General features: G+C 39.8%; 1 protein-coding gene across 4 annotated transcripts in view; it reads right to left on the reverse strand.

The window, feature by feature from the left end:
* Positions 1-2,735: 2,735 nt before the first annotated feature.
* Positions 2,736-20,553, reverse strand: part of poc1bl (POC1 centriolar protein homolog B (Chlamydomonas), like) — a 50,077-nt gene continuing 32,259 nt past the window's right edge. For all 4 annotated transcript variants that reach the window (XM_020707082.3, XM_078954973.1, XM_004073975.5 and 1 more), the window contains 9 exons: positions 15,988-16,157; positions 14,762-14,951; positions 14,486-14,671; positions 14,196-14,313; positions 12,103-12,279; positions 9,211-9,342; positions 8,612-8,722; positions 4,721-4,873; positions 2,736-4,640 (listed from right to left, as the gene is read on the reverse strand). In XM_020707082.3, the coding sequence (XP_020562741.1) occupies positions 4,509-4,640; positions 4,721-4,873; positions 8,612-8,722; positions 9,211-9,342; positions 12,103-12,279; positions 14,196-14,313; positions 14,486-14,671; positions 14,762-14,951; positions 15,988-16,157 (1,369 nt within the window). In that variant the 3' untranslated portion in view covers positions 2,736-4,508. The remainder of the gene's footprint in view (positions 4,641-4,720; positions 4,874-8,611; positions 8,723-9,210; positions 9,343-12,102; positions 12,280-14,195; positions 14,314-14,485; positions 14,672-14,761; positions 14,952-15,987; positions 16,158-20,553) is intronic.

Consider the following 20,553-nt stretch of genomic DNA (forward strand, 5'->3'; position numbering starts at 1 on the left):
GTCATGTCTGTCTGTGGAACATTATTCATGTGGAAAATTAGGCCGTTGTTATGTAGGACAGGATGACGGAATGCATTTTTGATGAAGTAAATATTTGCTAAACCCTTAGCAAAAAGTACTACACTTGAAGTTTAATTTTTTAAGTACACTTGAGTATTAGTATAGCAAGAATAGACCATGTTTATGTACTAATAGAAGTGTACTACTACATTGTAACATTCTGAGTTTACAATATAGTATATAAGAGGTAAACATCAAGTATACTCCTTGTCTTTAAATATAATTGTAGTACATTTAAACAGACTACTTTTTGCTAAGAGGGGGAAAAGGATTGTGACTTGTCGCCATACTTTGGATAAAGGTTCATGCTTTCTGAATTTGTTTTAGGACTTGTTTTCTCTGTTCTTTAAACAATTCAAAGTGGTATTTTTGTTTTTCCTAATATTATTCTGCAGCAAGTTCATTGATGTCTACACAAATATTCTATTAACTACTCCACTCATTCAGTCATTTTCTAAACCCGCTTTGTCCCTTTCGGGGTCACAGGGCTGCTGGAGCCTATCCCGGTTACTTCTGGGGGAAGGCAGGGGACATCCTGGACAGGTTGCCAGTCTGTCGCAGTCTATTCACTCATTTTTTTTAAATATTCTAGAGTAAATTATGTTGCTAACTTTCTCAAAAACCTTTAAAAACGATGTCCCCCATGCCTCACTGCTCTCTGGCTCTGGGGGCCCCGTGGCGGTCTTGCTGGCCCTAGCCTGGGTGGCGGATGTGATCACCCGGGGGCGATGGTTCTCCATCTGCTACCGTGAGGGTGTTGGGGGGTTCTGGCTGCCACTGCTGCTGTGGCGGGGGTCTTGGTGTGGGGATGTCTGGTCACTCTCCTTCCTTCTTTTCACATTCCACCATCCATTTTAGAAGAACATAAACACTCAATTGAGCACAGGTGTTAGCTCACCTTTGCACGAACAGTTTGCGTGATTGAATGAAATGTTTCACACTAGTTGGTTTGAAGGCATAGGTATGCTTGAGTGAACATTATTTGTATTGTGTACATGTTGACATGTAAACATTTGTGAAGCCAACAGGCATGTTTGGAACATTTGAGTGTGTGTGGACTGGCCCCACCCCTTCTAGATTGGTATTACATCTGAACATCACCATAATGAGTTTAACCATCCAGAAACTTGTTGCTTTATGCTGCTTTATGGTTTTACCCCCCCCCCCCTTCAATAATCACCCTCCTATCCCCCCCCCCCCAACATCCCTCTCTCTTCTTCCTTTCTTTCCTTTTTCCGTCCGGTCCAACACAAACGATTTTCAAATATGATTAAAATAAATAAAGTTTGGCATCGATTACAAAAGAGGTTAATTCAGACATTCCTCTGGTTTGTCTGAAGATTCATAACCCCTGTTGTTAAAATAAAATATTTCCAACACAAGAGGCCTACAGCTCTCATCTGTTTGCCCAGCTGTTGGACAGGACAAGTTAAAAAAAATTTTTTTTTACGTATTTGGAAAAGTAGCTGTATAGTAAAACGTAAGTATATAGCCAAATAAAAATAAAGACAGTCTGTTTCAGAGGTTGTACTAAAACATTCCACAGAAAATCAATTGGAGGACACTAAACACAATCAGAATTAAGGCACAACAAATTAAAGGACGCATTTTTTTTTGGAACAAAAATAAAGGGTTTTAAGTGTGATCTATGGTTTGAAAAATACAATAAGGATAATTTCAGTCGCTCTTATTCAGTTTTGGTTGGTGAGATTTACACATTCCTGGCTGAGATGCACCACAAATGGTAAATTAAACTTTTTATTTAATTCACTGCTGACATTACACTATCTACTTTTACATTTACTACATTGAGATGGTCCTAAATGACAGCACATCTTTTATTTTGAAAGGAAATCATACTGTATGAAGCTTTGTCAAAAGTTATAAACTAGTTTTACTTTTACCAAAAAACAAACAAACAATAATGAATTTATATTTATCACAATAGTAATAATAACATAAATACAAAGTAGTGTTTTATTTTTCTAAAGGGCTTTGCGGCTCCTGTCTGCACTGTAAACCCGAATAAGTTCAGTGAACTCAAAATCTTTGAGGAAACAGACTACATAATAATAATAATAACTTGTTTGTTACTTTTGAGTTCAGTGATTATAAAACTTTTGAGCTCATTGGACTATTCAGGTTTACAGTGTGGTTGTTGTCAGGAAGAAATCGACCTGAATGGTTCCTTGAGTATTGAAGGTTGAAGACCTCTGAAAAACAATTTTTATGTTTGCAACAATGGTAAATTGATCATTCTAAGTGGATGTAAATCCATGAACTACAACAATAGAAGTACTAACAGTAATACTCTTTTTAATATCTTATAGAATGAGGTCAAATCAGCACCATATGGTCTATAAAGTCACTTTAAATGTCCTGCTTCATTCACCAAACCGACATTCCATCTTTGCAGAGTATTGTTTGTGTCAGTAGGTGGCAGTACACAACCATGAATTGCTGCAATGTTGTCAGCAAGATTGTAAATTCTTGTCAATGTTAGAATTTAAAAGGGTCAAAATACATTAATCAAAGACAAGTACTATAGTTTCTGCATCTTAGGAAGCACTTTACTATATGCAAACACATTGAGATAAGGCATTTTGTCTCTATAACCAACAATCTGGTGTGTAAATGTGACAAGAAACAACAAAAAGAATACAAAACTTTGCAAATGTGGTTAGTTTTTTTATTTATTATTTTCCCAATCATACCAGCAGCTTTCAACACTTTATTTTTTTTTTAGAAACATAGAAACAAAGCAGTCCACCATTACAACAAATGATCAATGTTCCCTATTTGCATTTATCAGTAATTTTTAAATATGTTTTTTTTTAACATTATTACAGCCCCTCTTTGGTCCTCCAAACCAAATATTTATAAGAAAGTAGCACAGAATAAGCGTGTTTGTACAAATCCATCAACAAGCATAAACATTTGATTTTCATAAATCCAATTAACAGATATTTACCAGGTATTATGTCTGATTTCCTGGTCCCCCCATAAATAGTGGAATGCATTTAGCAAACAGGGCTGAAAAACAAGGCACACAGATGGTCTCTCTAGAGGCCTTTTGTAGATCTTCTAGTTTTTTCCCACACAGATTTAAATAAAGTGACACATTTTGCTTTTGGCACACATTTGTTTTCGAGTGACCGATGAAGCTACAAGTCCTGCTCAATTTTTACACAACTCTAAATAGGCGATTTACAATATAAATGTAAAGTCATATCAGAACTTTAGGGTAATACCCATTTCTTTTCAAGTCTTGTCCAGGTAGTTTTCCACAATAACACTGGCTTCACAGGTAAAAGACAGAACTAGGAAGCAGTGGAGTGTAATCATAGTGCTGCCTGCCCATATTTTATAGGGGTGTAACGATAAATTGAACTATATTCCCACCATCCAGCCAGATCCATCTGTCTGCTAATCAAATCCACCGATACCATTATAAGATCCTTTCAAAATAAAATCAATTGATTATATCGATATTGGAAAATATCATTTGGATTGAGGTTTATTAGGTTTATTTTAACGTAAAAACAAGCATTACAGCAGATAACACACATGTGATGACAGCAAAAAATCATCAAAAATGTGGGACCAGACAGTGTGCTAGAATGTTCGAACAATGTTCCGTTTGGATTGTTTTAATGCGGAAAAACAACAGTGGGCTGAACTTTAGGAAACTAAAATGTGAATGGATTTACCATTCATTCTTTTTTACTTGTTTGTTTGTACACGTATTTAATTTACACTTAATATCTTGGAAGAAATACTAAGAAGACTTCACCTGCACTGTAGAGTACCCAGGTATTTCTCTCCGAGTCACACTGGTTGAAGTTTTGGCTAACAATCGATTTAAGGTCGGTGAATTGGATAGTTTAAAATAAACCCATATGGACTATGAATCATATCATCAACCACAAATAACGATATGAGTCGTTGGAAGGAATCGTTACACCCCTAATATTTTAGGAACCAAATGAGCAAAATGCAGCTTGCATTTTGCTTCTTGTAGCAGCCAGGATTTGACAATTTATGACAAACAAACAAGATAATTAAAAAATAATAATAATAAAATGAATTGCACATTAAAGCAACATTCTATGGTGCAGCAAGAGTTTTTAAAGAATCGTCTTCATAGGTATTCTCTCTTTTTTTTTGTAGGAGAATTTAAATCGCACTTAAGGTGAGCTGTATTATATTTTACGAGGCACTTGGATGAAAGAAACATCTAAGTTTATAAAGTGGAGCTGATAAGCCCCCTCATCTGGGATGTGCACAGACTTTAAAAGGTATAAAAGCACTCAGTGGGGTCATTTATTGGCCTAAAGTGACTTATTCAAAACCTACTTGGTTTGAGTGCAGTACAGACTGCTTCAGAACAGCACCGTGGTCTCAAACGGTCACTTGAAATGTCCAGCTATAGTTTGACATTCCTCTTTCTACCACTCAAACTTCCACAGTTGCTTCTTCTCGTTCGGGCTGCACCCACTCATCTGGGCGTCTGTGCGACCCTCGGTCGTGCGGAAAGCCGTCACGCACATGTCTGAGTGAGGATGGTAGATGGTCCCATCCTGGAGGGGGTGACAGTCTTAAAATACAATCTGGGTTCTGAGAAAATTGTGCGAGATGCATGGTGAGGTACAGCAATTACCTTTCTGAAGTCCCAGATGATACTAGGAGGTTTTAGCTCCCAGTCACGAGGGCAGTTCCTCATATTTATGCTGGTCTGGCCGTCAAGGACCTCAGCGCACAGCTCTGTCACAGAGTTGAAACGGATCTCCTTCTGAGAGGTGTATTCAAAGTACTGGAACACAGAACAAGTCGCGTTGTTCTATTTTGCTTGTTTAGGTGGAGTTTACAGTTGGACATTTCCTTGACAAGGCAAACAAAACAAGAGGTCACAGACGGAGGGTTGACTCATGTGCGGGCTGTGGGTTTTTGGGTTGTAAAGGGCTAGAGAAAATTGTAGACAGGAGGGGCCACGTCTTAAAGGGAGTGTTGTGACGTATTCATAAATTGCACAAACTTATGACGTACAGAGGATGCTGTTGTAGAGTGCCTTCATTACACTCTATTCATCATCCCTTAGCCCTATTGACCCGTATTGGTGTTAATCCATACAGATGCATTTCTCCAGCCCTGTGGAGGGTCAGCATGCCCGTAGTAAAAAAAAAAATGTCCACGAACATCTTCGTTTGACAGGTTTCGCGGCCCGTACAGGTTTGCCGATTTTTCACCAGCACACAGCCCGTATCCACCCGTAAGGGCAGTTGTGACGACTGTTTTAACTGATCGATATCAAACCGTAAACTATAATGGACTACAGTCCTCACCCCTTCCTCTACAATGTGGTTTACCTCAAGTTTCCATTTTGGGTCCTCTGTTATTTTTATTATATGTCAATGATCTACCCAATGCATCAGTTAAACTTTCTAAAATATTATTTGCAGATGACACCAGTGTATTCTATTCCCATAAGGATTTAGATACTCTTAACAATGTTGTAAATGATGAACTTGACAAGACTTGGTTCAAAGCTAACAAATTGACACTCAATATAAAAAAAAAAAACACTTTTTATTGTTTGGTCTAAAATCAAAAGCCATGGATTTCTCTTTTAAAATACAAATTGATAACATTCCAATCAAAAATGTTAGCTGTGTTCGTTTCCTTGGTGTATTAGTGGATGAATCCTTATCTTGGAAACCTCATGTTAGTTTTATTAGTACAAAAATTGACAAAATGGTGGGTATCCTAGGTAAAACCCATCATTTGATGAATACAAAGGTTGCAACTATGTTGTACTATTCAATGATATATCCATTTATTAGTTACTGTAATATTGCTTGGGCTAGTACACATCAAACTAAACTTGAACTTATTCTGCGTTTACAAAAACGAGCTCTGAGAATAATATTCAATGTAGGAAATCGACATTCATCTCAACCTTTGCTTTTTCAGGCCAGTGTCCTGAGTATCTATCAAGTCAACCAACTTCAAACTGGTCAGTTTGTTTTCAATTCTATTAGAAAACTTCTTCCCCAACATTTCACCAACATGTTCAATTTTAATAATGAATTTCATGAATATCCCACTCGGGGTGTCTGTCTAATCAGAGCACCTTTCTCTCGCATAACTCAGTCACAGTTTAGTGTCTTATACAGAGGATGTAAAATTGTATTTACTGAACAGTATTATTTTTTAGCTTATAGACTCATTATGGTGGTTGCCACATGTTAAGCCCCTTGTGGGTTTTTGGCAACCATCCATCACATCCGCATTGTTGAATATTCTGGTTTTATTTACTTTTTTTGATATGTCACCGGTAGGGTGATCCGCGAAAAAACACATTTATTCACGTGGGTGGGCTCTGACTTAAAGAAGTTTACATTAAAATGTGAGTGCTGCGTTTTTGTTTTTCGTGACATTTTAAAGTCATGTCATGTATTTCTTGAGCACTGGCAGCTACGTGCTCACAGAGATGACCGGCGGCTATTAATGACACCATCAAGCAACACTCACGTCCACATTTGAAGACACTTTTTTTCCTTATTTCCCTCCAGTTGGAGGGCTTTTTTCAATCCCTAAATGCAGGGATCGGGAGAAGCTAGGTGTAGGGAAGCAATTCGGATTCAGTCTAGGTTCACTTCTTCAGCAACCTTTTTACGGCTAAGCCAGTCTTGTATAATGTGTCTATTTGTGTGTCCAGGGAGCTATTCCGTGAAGACAAGGGCTTGGCCGTCTCAATCGTCTGGACATGAACCTAACTCTTCATCTAGAGCAGGGGTCGGGAACCTTTTTGGCCAAGAGAGCCATAAACGCCACATATTTTTAAATGTAATTTCGAAAGAGCCATACAATAATGTAGTGTCCCTTTCCCACACTGAGGCACGGAGACTTAACCTCTCTTAAGGTTCTTTATTCTGTTTACTGTAGACTGCAACAAACGCCGTACAATTAATTCAGCAGCTCCTGAATCTCTCCCGCTGAGACGAGAGAGAGCGCTTCTCCCAACTTTATATTCGCTCCTGCCGCTCCAGCCCTCCCATTTCCCTTATTCGGCCCACAGCTGAACCCCATTGGTCCAAACTACCTAACAACAGGCTGAGCGACAGAACTGAGAGCCAATCAGATCTCTGCTTGATGCGTTCATGAACTCCAGAACTTTTAACGCGGCCCAACAGCCACGTTAAACTCAGTCCGCAACAATATGTTTAAAACTAAATATACAAATGAATGTGTGCATTTGATGTAATTTCAACATTTTTAAAGTACAATAAGTCTGTGGATTATTTTTAATAACATTGTTATGCTGTTGCTAATAAATGATGAGTATTTCTCGTGGTAGTTTTGCTGATTGTCTAGTCCGGTTACGTGGTGAGTTTCTGCTTCATGCAGACGTTGAGACTTTAAACGTGATCGTAGGTCTGAATGTTCTGTAGATGTGAGACAGACTGCTCACATGCAGACGGGGAGCCAAACACACACTCACACGCCGCAGTGAGTGACGGGCAGCGGGTTTTACGTTTTTACAATCCCTGCGCGATTCACCTGCTGCCTGTCCCCACAACACCTCAGAACCACCCTCTGCTTTCTCCCTCACACATCCCGTCCCCGCAACTGCGCGCTCTTTCTCAGAGACGGGAGCGCGCAGTTTTAGGCACGGCAATTCACAGGTTTTCAGCTGGCACAAACTCTGTGAAATAATAGATAATAGTAAACTGATAGCGCTGGCGCAGATTTTGTTCTCCAAGCACCGATACTACTCCGCGCCTCTGGCATCGCATGGCGCCCGAGAAGGACTGGTCTAATGAAAAAAAAAGTATAATTAAAGATTTGTCTGCGAGCCACATGTGACCATCAAAAGAGCCATATATGGCTCGCGAGCCATAGGTTCCCGACCCCTGATCTAGAGTGTCATTTGAAGTGGAAAAAAGATCCAGAAGTGAGCTGCTCATTAAACAGAGGGTAATCAATCGTCAACCAACCTCGTGCTACTCTGCACATCTCATGTGTCTTTCAGACGCATCGAGGCATGTCGTGGTCATTTCTAATAAAGGTTCCACTTATGGCCAGTGTCTCTGACATCAGACTGGGTGACCTTTTCTGCCAGAGAGTCTTCTAAATAGAATGTTGGTTTATTTGAGCCAGATAAAGGAAAGCAAGTTTTGGGAGGACTTTTATCTCAAACATTGATTTAACCCTTTAACATCGGTGATGTCTCGGGCGACAGCTAAATAACAAACCCTTTTGACTTACCGTAACTCTTCGACCATTCTCACAATCAATCTGAATAAGCTGATTCTGACGTGGAAAAAGGTGTCTTTTCATATCTGCTTTCCGCCAATATGATACAGTGCTGCATAACGATGCAAAGCCGCTTTTCTCCATTTCAGAATCCACTGAAGTTACGATAGTTGCATAAACGGTTGAAGATTAACGATAGATTGTCAACATTGTAGCTTGATTTTGGATTTAGGAGTTAGCATGAACTATTGATCATCTGTTTTACAGAATGAGCAGAGTAAAAAGTTTACCGTACCTGGTTTCCACCTTGGCCATGGCAGCCAAACAAAGAAAGATGGGCTCCTGTGGGGTTGTGATCTGGTGCATTGTAATCCAGGCACTCTGACTGTATTCCTGAGCTGCGGATCTGGTAAAAAAAAAATAGGTATTATTAACATAAAGAGGTTGCATTTTTCATTTTTCGTTTTCATTTCAAGGCTTGTAAACAAAATTAGCCACACATTTTCATTCAAACCAATCACCACCCTAACATCAGTGATGGTATGTGGGGTAATACTATTGAAGTGCAACCTCAATTTTCCTAAATGGTGCAACTACTCTATGTGTAGAACCTGGGTCCTGCATTTACCTATACAGTGTTCCCCTGCGTATTTGCTTTTCACTATTCGCTGAACTTTTTTCAGCAATGTCACTCCTTCGGTTCAACTTATTTGCTGAATATTCCTGATCCAGGTAATCAGCAGCAGATAAGGCAGGATTTATAGAAATCCAGAGGAAGGCCAGCCCTCGAGGCCTAGAATTTGACACCCCTGATCCAGGGTGTACACCCCCTTCGCCCTTCAGTAGCTGGGTAGGCTCCAGTATATCTGTCACATCCAACCAGTAGACACTTACCGCACCATGCCACCCTTCCCTGTCTTCAGGAACATGAAGTTCTGGGTATATATTCTTCAGATACCAATCAAAACTGTTGCATTTCAGCCTTTCCCTCAGCTGCAGCCGCTCAGTGATGTCACCATAGTTCTCCTGTAAAGTACAAAAATCTGATACAATTTCAAAACTTCCAACAAATAAAAAATAAATAAATCACAATTTTTTTAAACATGTTATTTTAAAACCAGTTCTTTAGAATGTTCTGGTGAAAAATTGGTTATTCCACATCGTGACAAGCACACAAGTAAGAAAGCTTGGCAAAAGGAACCAAAACTGACTAATCTTGTTTGTGTTCAATAGGAGGTTATGTAGTTTCAGACACACAAGGTGTTTATTTGTATAAATTCCTTTTATATTTGAGGATAACGTTTATTTTTATTTGTATTTGAGTATATTTCTTTTAGGACTGGATGCAAGACAGAGGGAGAGTAGAATTCTAGAGATGGGGGACATGGGTACAAGAAAGAAAAACGGGGTAAAGAAGTTAGAAACACAAAGGTGGGGTAGGATTACAAATGAAATGAAGCAATTTGTTTGAAGTTAATCATCAGACCTTTTACAGGCAAATGTTATGAAAAGGGGTGGGCTCCTTAAAACAGTGTTTTTCAACCTTTTTTGAGCCACGGCACACTTTAACCTTGACAAAAATCCTGCGGCACCCCAGCATCCAAAAAAGCAAAAAAAAAACAAAGGAGAAACTCATAGTCTGTATTGATCTACAGCCCCTCTGCAATCTCACATGCATTGATGTTTTAAAATGTGGCAGAAAAACCTGGAAACTGCCGCTGTTTTTTCTAAAAGATGTCAAAAAAGTTAAGTTAAAATATTTAGAAACTTTTTGATGTGTGTTAGTTTTGATTTCAAGACGTTTAACAAGGACTCATTGTGCGCTGAGACGCTGTCACTTTCATCCAATGCATCATGGGAGATGTAGTGCAAACAGCCGCCGAATGCAGACAGACTATCGTCTCTGAGCTTCATTGTTTTGTTCACTTTTTCCACGGTCTGACACCGGATCCCGCGGAAAGCTACACCGCTAAAGACGAGCTTTAGCTGGTATTTTTGTTGGAACTGAGAGACTTTTTGAGCAGAATCAGAACAAGGAAGTGAAGACTTTAACCACCTCTGATTGGTCAGACTGATGACGTGTGATTAAGCCTCCAAGAATGATTGGTGGAGACAGTTAAAGGGGCGGTTTAGCTGCGGCTAAATCGCGGTACCGTCATTCTCATCAAAATGTCTTTAATAGAATCAAATAAACACAAAGAAAAAAGTATTTTACAATCTTACATATTCCTAACTACTAGGTGTTTTATCAGGGCCTGTTTGGATGAACACAGAGCTGATATCCTGGAGATGGTCTCTGTTGTTAGATCAGTTAATGAGGGCAATTACCCACGGCACACCTGACCACACGGCACTGGTTGAAAAACACTGCCCTAGATCATGGCATAGCCAGAGATCTCAGGGATCACCCTCCCTGCAGGGAGAGTGGATCACCATGCCAGGGAAGCCAATGCCCACGGGACACAACCACCAGAGTACTGTGAGGACACCTTCTGTTTGTTGATGGTGATGTCCAGGCACCCTACTTTTAAATGTCCAATTAAAACCAAGAGAGGAAGGGGTTAAATGCATCAACCAGAGGGTAGGAATCACTGTTAAGTAGGCCAACCCCAAAGGTGGAATCCAAACGAACCCCTCTCTTCTGACATTCTAAAGAATTGTCATGTAGGAAGGAGGGCAGTTTGGGAACAGCTTCCAGACTAACCCCCAATTTTATTTGAAACCCTTGCCCCCAGCCCCCCAAGCATTGACTCCAAGACTCCAAGGCCAAGAATAAGGAAAACACAAGTAAAACTGACACCCTAGGCTCGCTCACTCACACACACAGATCCGCACACACACGCACACACACACCACCATTCATTAGAAAGTTGCTTGAGGAATGTGTCCAAGTATTGAGCTTTGTCAGTGATGCTTAAAATAGGAGCAGTCTGTGCCTCAACAAGTCAAACCGGTCTTGTCGGCACAAGGTGCCACTTTGAGCAATAAGCAAACCATGCAAACATCATTTTTCACTTGCACTGTTAAAATGCAACAAAATCTTAAGAACTACATAATTTTGTCTTACAAATTAAACTATTAATAAAGTATGTGTGTCATGCGAAAGCAAAACATTCATATCATTAAAGCAGACTGGTATTATCTGCAAAACCACCACATCAGCTACAGCCACAACCTAATGAGACCCTGAGGGACTGACTGGTAGACACCAATGTGTGCACATCAGAGAATGCTCATGAGTTTAGTAAAATACTATGAAAACACAATGTAAAATCCCCGAGTCACAAGCTGTTCCAGGAAATAGCCTAACAGGTGTGTTTGAAGTTTCTGAACAAAATAGACTAAAGTGAATTGTAGGCAGCATTAAATTTAAACAACCTATTAAATTCAGTTGCATTTTAATACATTTGGAGTCAGTGATTGTATAGAGTAGTATAGAACTTTTATTGATCCCACAAACTGATTAGCAATGATGTGTTCAATGTGATCTACTGTTTGATCAAAGATCCCTGACATTAATAATGTATTTTTTCAGATAGGTGTAACTGAGATGCATGCATTTTTGATGGTATTGAGCTCCGAGACCTGAGAGGCCCAACACATAAAAACACACAAACACAGACTTGACCTGGTGAGACAGACAGTCTGAGATCATGTGTTGACACCCAGACAGGGGAATTATATCATTACAAGCCTTCTAAATATTGTGCAAGCAGGTGTCTAAATTGCATGAAAATAGTACTGACAGATGGGCTTGATCTTGTTCTACCTGTTCTCATGTTCTACCTTTTTGGCTGGAGGGTTCCTGTTGTAGAAGTGATGTTTATAAGAGTCCATCCAAACCTCTGCAGCTCGCACAGTGTTCTGGAGGAAGTTTGGCCGGGCATAAGGGGCTTTTTTAGGGAACACATGGCCCACATGAGAGCAGGGATGAATCTCCAGACTGCCCCCACACTGCCAAACCTATGGGTGTGAGAGCAAAGCAAAAAAAAATGAATAACTTTAAATAGCCAGCTTCAGTAGGGTTTATGTTTTTATTATATTGGAAGAGGGTGAATCAGCTGTCAGCCACACTGATGTGCTGTATTTCCATCCCTTCGGAGCAGAATAAGGCACACCTTTGAGCAAAGTCGTCAGATTCACCCTTTGTCACATGCACCTATTCAAGATTTTGGGTTCATATAGAGGAGTGGCTGCATCTTAACCCTTGTGCTATCCTAGCAACCATTGGGAGTTGGGTCATCTAGACCCACTAGTCAGTGCTCTGAACCTTTTTTCTTCAATGATTTGTGATCTTCACTGGTGTCCATGGATTACATGAAATCTTTCCACCTTTATCCACCTTTGTCATGGTAGGGAGAACACGTCAATGCAAGGGTGGGGTCATCTAAGATGGCACAAGGGTTACGGGTAGCGCAGGTGTGCGGCCACTTCAAAGAATGTAATAAAAATGGAGCGTACCATTGTTGCACACAAGTAAATGTCTCATGAAGCATCTGCAAGACTAATAGAAGATGCACCCACCTATGACATACAGCTGACGCTGTTGTACAGTCCCCTTGCGCAGCCCTATCGTCATTAGTAAGGTGCGGGTACCCTTACTGACCGTGCTAATGCCACACAAACAGGGTATGCAGGTAATACGTTGGCTGTAGGATGCCCAAACTATGCTCTGATTGGCTAATTTCCTCATCTCCAACAGTCAGGTTGAGCGTAAGGAGTGCGCACTAATCACATGAACAGCACTATTGGGCACATCTACTTCATCCTTACACCTTCCTGTCGTGTAAGTCATCGCTACCACCCGTCGCTCACACCATACCCGTAGAAAAATGAATATCTTTGTTCAAAGGACTCACCGATCGGTCTATGACTTTACTATTACATGAATGGCTCAACTACATGCCTCGTACAGCTTTGCCCGTTTTTTGCCCACAGACAGCCCCCCAGCTGTGAGGGCAGTTTTGACTAAGGCTTAATTTAGGATGTGTTTGTTGTTAACCTGGAAGACTTGCAGCTCCATGTTCCATGGAACGATTTTGTGGAGCTGCATGTAACTTCAGTGTTGACACACAAATAAACTGTTGCATGACTCGAGCAATTTTCCTCAACTGACTACAAAGTAACTTCCTTTAGAGACCACAACTTTAATTCACTACCAACTTAAAAAAATAGTTTTGAAGCAATTCTTACCAAACTAATTCATTTTAATACAATGTAAAAATGAATATGTTTGTTTGTTGTAAAACAACAATATTTCCACTTATAGTAGTTATATATACTAAAAATAATTGAAAATACAGTTATCTGTTTTTGGCAGAGATCCCCTTAAATATTCAATCTCAAAGTAAAAAATCAAACATTGTTTTGTAGGTCACAAATGCACTATTTAAGGACAAAAGGCTGCTAATTGGGTAATGTTTGTATTGCTAAGCTAAATGACTGTATAATAATTAAATTTAGGCTTAAAGCATTACAATAAGTAAAGATCCCTCAAAATGAGACATTTTTTAATTAATTTACCAAAAAAAACAACAACTTTACTCTCTTGAGCCAATCTAAGGAGCCAGATTTAAATAATGCAAAATGAATCACATCACTATAAGATGGAACTAGATGATGTCTGACACCCCAATAAACGACATGTTTCCATTTAGCTTAGCTCGCCAAATCTGGAAATCACCTAGTGAAACCAAATTCATTGAGCAACCTGATTATATTGTAGACATTTATAGGTATTCACTAAACATGAATTGGCAACCAAAACAAGGCAGATTATTTTTTTGTTGAGTGCTTTCAAACACTTTGGTCTCACATTTGGAAGTATAACTGTTAACCTAAGGCTTTATCTTGCATATCTGATGGAAAACTGATCTCACCCTGAAAGAGAGCTCCAGGTTTTCTCCTCCCCACACCTCCATGCCCATGTCATATGTGCCAAGGTACTCGAAATACACTTTGCTCACAGCAAATAATCCCCCTGCCATTGTGGGAGACCTGTGACAACGGAAGAATCATGTTTTTTGGTGTTTTTATTCATTCAAATGATGTGTGGTAATGGTGTCAGAGTGATGCACAAGAAAATTGATGCTAAAGTTCGTATGACCCAACTTTATAAAGCGATTCCTCATGCGAACAGCTCTCTAAAAGGATCATGTCGCTGCTGTACCTGAAGGGGTCAGTGCGGGACTTGCGCCTCTTGCGCTCAGATTCGGGGACAGAGTGCCACTGAAAGGTGAGTCTCCAGTCGAACCCTCCTATCATTGGTTCACCAGTTTGCATGTAAAACTCAAAAGAGTTCCAATCGATGGTATCAATCACAGGGCACACGATGGTACTGGCATTCTCAGCAATTCTAAATGTGCAGTCAGAAACATGCAGAAGGTTAAGTGAAAGTGGGGAAAAAACACAACATGAAAAGCCCTTATCATCTTAGCGTGATTACCTTTCAAGCAGAGGTTCAATCCAACCAGGAACACACTCACAGTGGCAATCAAGAAACGTTAGAACATCACCAGTGGCATAGGTGGCACCAATGAGGCGTGCTCGGACCAGCCCCTCCCTTTTGTTAGTCCGAATGAGCCGCACGCGTTGCAGATTACTGATGTACTCTGCCAGCTGGGACTTTAGGTATCCTAGTTTACAAAACATAAGCATTATATTCCTCCATTATACTCTTTTAGGTATGTATTAAATACATTTCATATTTAACACTTAAAAATGGTATGAAGATCATGAAACATTTGTTATTTAGGTGAAAGAAATTGTGTAGCAACTCAGTGGTCCATGAGGTCATTTTTATGGTGTAAAACCAGACGTCTAAATGCTCCTTAGTCCAAATTCTGTAATGACGTCCATCTCAAACGTCTGAAATCAGCTAATGATGACTATGACCCACAGCTGGCTTTTATTGTGCTGCTACAAAAGACAGATTTGCCTTTATTTGATTATTTAGTGTATTTCTCTTTGTTTTTTTCTTTGTGCTATTTAAAAAATGCTGCAAGTTTCATTTCAATAGTTTCATTATTAAATACAACATAAATGTCCATACTAAAAGTTTTATCGTTTAACACATTAGGCCAGAAATTCTGACCTCAAAGTAACTTGTAATATTTACATTATCAACAGGCCAATTATGTCCCAAAGGCCCATTTGAGGGCAACCCCGAAGAGCTAAAGGAGTTTGACACCTTATTGACCCACTCCGATCGAAAGCGTGTTTTTTAACATGTTCTTGTGGCTTTTTTCTCATTATGGAGGACACATATGAAGAAAATCAAGCTAAAAACGGCTATTCTAAGTATTTCTTTATTTAAATCGTTGTGAATCAGGAGAAGACTAGGCTGAAGCAGAGTCAAGAAAAAGAAAATGTTTTTTCGTTTTTACAAAAAGGCCCGAAGACTGCTTCTGAGAACACAGGTTTCCACATTCAGTCTACCTCATTCCATATCTCACTCTCTGAAAAATGGAAATGTGCTCTGACTTGTTTCAGTAGACATTTTTTCATAGCTTTTAAAATGTATAAAGAAGTACTAACATTCGATATTTGTCCAAATACTTCTTGGTATCTGAATTGGACTCAACAAAACCTTTCAGACTCAAAAAGCAACAATCTGAACAGTTTTTTGGCAGACATGCAAAACAATAGACAGTTTATCAAAGAGAGTCAGACCTCGGTCACTGTAGTCATCAATTAGGATGATCTCTTTCAACAGGATGGCAGGCGTGGTCTCCAGCACGCTGTGAATGGTCCTCAGCAGGGTGGACCAGGCCTCGTTGTAGAAGGCAATGATCACTGAAGTGGTAGGTAAATGTCGGTAGTCAAACTTCTTATTCCGGCATCTGAAGTATGTGCAAGTGTGTTTGTATGGGTAGAGGGAGATAGAGTTGGCATAAGCATTAGCATACACGCTCAGTGCATATCTACAAAGAATAAAAACAGCACTCGGAACCAACTCGTGCAGCACAGAGCTTATTTTTCAGACGGCCAGCCAAGCTGAAGCTTCTAGAGCGACAGGATATGTCTGGACAAAGGTCCAGATGGCAGTTATTAAAACAACAAAAAGCAGCAAAAATATACTTGGGAGAGGGAGGTTATAACACAAATGAGCAACATACCACACAAAAGCTCTCAAAGAAGCCACAGAATAGAAAACAGACATGAAAGGAGAGAACGAGGGGAGAAGGATGAACCTAAAGGAAAGACGTCATTTAAAACTCCAGGTTTTGGAGAGGATCTTGTAAATAGGGTGTACTGTCAGCTAACATAAAAAAAAAAAAAAGCTGGAGAATCGGCTCAAACAGGGCTTAGTCATTGCATGATGTTGATTGGATGAATAAAACCAATAAAAGTGAGTTACTGCCAAATTTATGACCTTTTATCATTAGCTGCGTTTCCATGACACTTATGCGCAAAGGTTCATCCAAATCTTAGAAATGGCGGGGGGAAAAAAACACTTTTGGAATTACACTGTTTCCATCAAATCATTATTATGTGAATAAACACAAACCAACTCACGCGATAAGTCATTCAGAAACATGGGGACGGATGCGAACAAAACTTTGATTTACAGCAGACACATTTAAATTTCTTCCATGGCACTAGCGCTCATTCTCATCTATCAAAAGAGACGTCAGCGTCTTGTTCAGGTCATGGAGCGGCGAGCTCCTTACACGTGGGACCGGCTATCACTGACGGGGAAATCGCTGTTGGTGAACACACCCAGCTTTTGATGAGTGTGTGATGTTTTGGGACGTCTTGTGGCGCCCGCTGTGCAGTGCCCAAGGCAGCCAGTTCCTACCAAGAAGCGCATTGCTTGGTCCGGTTGTTGGTCACGTGACTCATTTAATTCGAAAAAAGTGTTTCCAATGCAGTTTTGCAAAATACGTCAATTTCGATACGCCTAAAAAACCACCTCCTCCGAGAGCAAAAACGTTTATTTGATAAATGAAAGTTTTTTGAATTTGTCGTGTTTCCGTAAAGCAAATTCATCATCGCAAATCCAATTTGCGCAATTTCGCTGTCAATGGTAAATGGTTAATGGCGCTTTTCTACCTTACTCGAAGGGTCGACCGCCCTACCGCTGTACCACGGCCGCCCACAATGGAAACGCAGTTATTTATTCACAGTCAAGAAAACAATCGGTTTTGGTGTAGCTGATGCTACAATCATCGTCGATGTGGTTGCGCCTAAATTACCTTACTACTCACTACTTTAGAGTTCTTTATATGGGCGTTTTCCTTTTTGTCGAGGTGCCTAAATGTCCGAAATACCTCCCTACTACCAAACTACTAAAAAAATACTAGAATTTTATTACAGAATAAAATGCTATCTAGTGCCCTGGATTTTTCAAGCTATATGTACACCATGCTTACAATTTTTTTCTTAAATAGCAGATGTGATGTCAGCGATTTCACAAATTAATGTAATGTATTGGGTCAATATTTGCCAAACTAGTAAGCACCGATGCACACTGGTTTTTCGCAGAGAATTCTAGGGCACTTCATTTTGGGATTGTAGTTCGGTCAGCTCTACAAAATGGCAAACGTACAATAAAGTGCACTATGTAGTGAGTAGGGAAGGAATTCCAACACAACCAACAATTCCAAAATCCAGTGCTCTATAAATGTCCCAGAAATGTCTGCTGGTATCCATTACTACCATTGACTGTAAAAGAGAACTGGAACGAACCCACTGAAAATGGATTACTTCTGGATGAAACAAAATGAACTCAATTCAGTTGTCATTTTTTTGCAATATGAACGTCGCCATGTTGGAGCCAGACAGTGTCAGAAAGCAGGGGCTGGTCAGAATCGGTCTGAGTCATCATCTATGGCAACCACTCTCGCCAATCATGAGTCAGCTTGCTGGAAGTCCACACCCCTTCCTACACGAAATCTATTAATCAAATGTTTTGAACGCTCGACTTGGGGGCTGGCAGGAACCACATAACTTTATTGAGGCATTTGATTGGCCAGTTTATAACTACTGTAAAAATATCGGGGGGGAAAAACAGGATGAGCAAGAACATGTTAAAAAAAAGGTAGCAGAGCAAGAATGGTTATTCTGACAAATAAATGACCTTTATATTTCTCAATAGAACAAATAACAATTTTGAAATTGAAGACTTTCTTGTGATGTCATATGAAACTGCAAAACTTTTAATCTTGCATCTTTTTTTCCTTTGTCTTTCTTTATATGAATTACTTACACCAGAATTTCTCAGTATATGCGAATAGAGTTATGAGTACATGTGGAAAATACACATCGCTAATAACAAAAATAGATAAAAGTAGTTAACCTGGTTGAGGCTAAGGAGCTAACCATACTGGTTTACTCACTTCTCGTACTGGAATGCTGTTGTCTCAAAAGTTTAACTGTTACTAATATCTGGCTTTTCTAGTTGGTGCAGCACACAAGGCGGAACATACTACGTTTTGAAAGCATGTGGGAATAAAACCAACCGGTTTTGAGGTCAAAGTTTGTGAAAAAACTTAAACACTAGAGTTGGTAACGTTTAAATAGTATCAAGGAATTGTTCCAATTTAATGAAACAAAATGTAACAAATCACAGTAAGCATATAAATTAAATAAACTGAACTAAATAAAAAGGACAGACTTGGACAAATGGGGATTTTACTCAAATAATCTTAAGATATATGGCTATAACTTGATTAAATGCTGCTCCAGCTTCATTGACTGAAGCTTCAGTTTCACCTTGTTTTTATTAACATTTACAAATTAAGTTAATCTTCAAAGGTATTTACCTCATAACGTAGTATTGCCACGTCTACATCTAAAAACAAAGCAAAGCCTAACGGCAAAAATTGTGCATGAATGATTTCAAAGAAAGTGGAACCTGTTGATTTACATCCAAGTCTTTGTCATATGAATTCACTTGATTAACAGACAGAGATTTACGCTGCATGATTCCAGTGGTTAAAATATGAATAAAATCACCTAATGTGTAATTTTTAACTCAAGGATCCAAAATACAAAGTATTGTTTTTCAACACAGCACCAGAACCAAAACAACCATCCATGGCTGCAAACCCTTCTACTTTTTTTTGGCTAATTTTAGATTTATCCACAAGTTATGAGACAGATAAGAAACTCTACATTGTGTTTTTAGGGTACAGTATCATGGCCAAAAAGCTTATTTAATTCCATTTCTATTCACAAATTTCTACTGTTATTTACTGTTGATTGAACTTGATTATGCCTTAGACACAAGCATCAGTACGGGGATTCATCTGTAGGGGTGTTTTGGGTTGTCCGGGACGGTGGAGGGTCGTAGACAGAACCATCTGCATCTTAAAGGGAGCGCAGGTGTGTCGTGCAGTTTCCTTAAGGCTCGTAGAACCACCGTAAGGGACGTCATGAAAATGGCCGGACCATTGTCGTACGTGGGTTAAGTGTGTTGTGAAGTATTTGTGAGTAGCACTCATTTACGACGTCCACGGGATGCTGTCGTAAGCTGCCCTTACTACGGGCGGAAGTGGGCAAACGTTAACAAGGCATGCAGGTGGCCCACAATATATTAAGGTTGTAGCTAGACCACTCTGTGAATCTATACACCCTATGATCCCCTTTTAATTTTTTACAAGAATACAGCAAGCGACAGGTCATAGAAAACGCCTAAACAACACGCAAGGCTAAGCAAGGACAAAGTAGGTGAGACGCAAGGGTGTTGTACGAATCTTTGATTTTTTTAACTCCTCTAAATCTGTGGCCCAGTGCAAGGAGCCTGTTCGTGCTGTTCCTGTGATAAGTGCAGGGTCTTTCGGTGTCTCTTACAGACACCTTGTGAGTTCCTTGCGCTCAGTCTGATTGTTGAGACCTAAAATGAATCAGAGCGCAGCTTGTGTAGGAGTCCTACAGGCACCTGAGCACACAGTGCGTGCGCCATTTGCGATTGGTCAGTAGGGGGCTAGTAACTGTACTTAATTAACGACGTGCCCTTATGCCACACATAACGATTGTGGCATAAGGGCACTGTACGACAGCATCACCTGTACGTCCCAAGTGTGTGCAAATTACATTATCCTTACAAATACTTCACGATCCATTTGCATGATGCCCCTTAACCCTTGTGCTATCCTAGGCACTTTAACATTGGGAGTTGGGTCATCTAGACCCACTAGACAGTGCGCTGAACCTTTTTTCTTCAATGATTTGGGATCTTCACTGGTGTCCATGGATTACATGAAATCTTTCCACCTTTATCCACCTTTGTCA

The sequence above is a fragment of the Oryzias latipes genome, chromosome 11 (assembly GCF_053564925.1).
Source record: "Oryzias latipes strain Hd-rR chromosome 11, Olatipes_Hd-rR_3.1".
NCBI lineage: Eukaryota > Metazoa > Chordata > Actinopteri > Beloniformes > Adrianichthyidae > Oryzias > Oryzias latipes.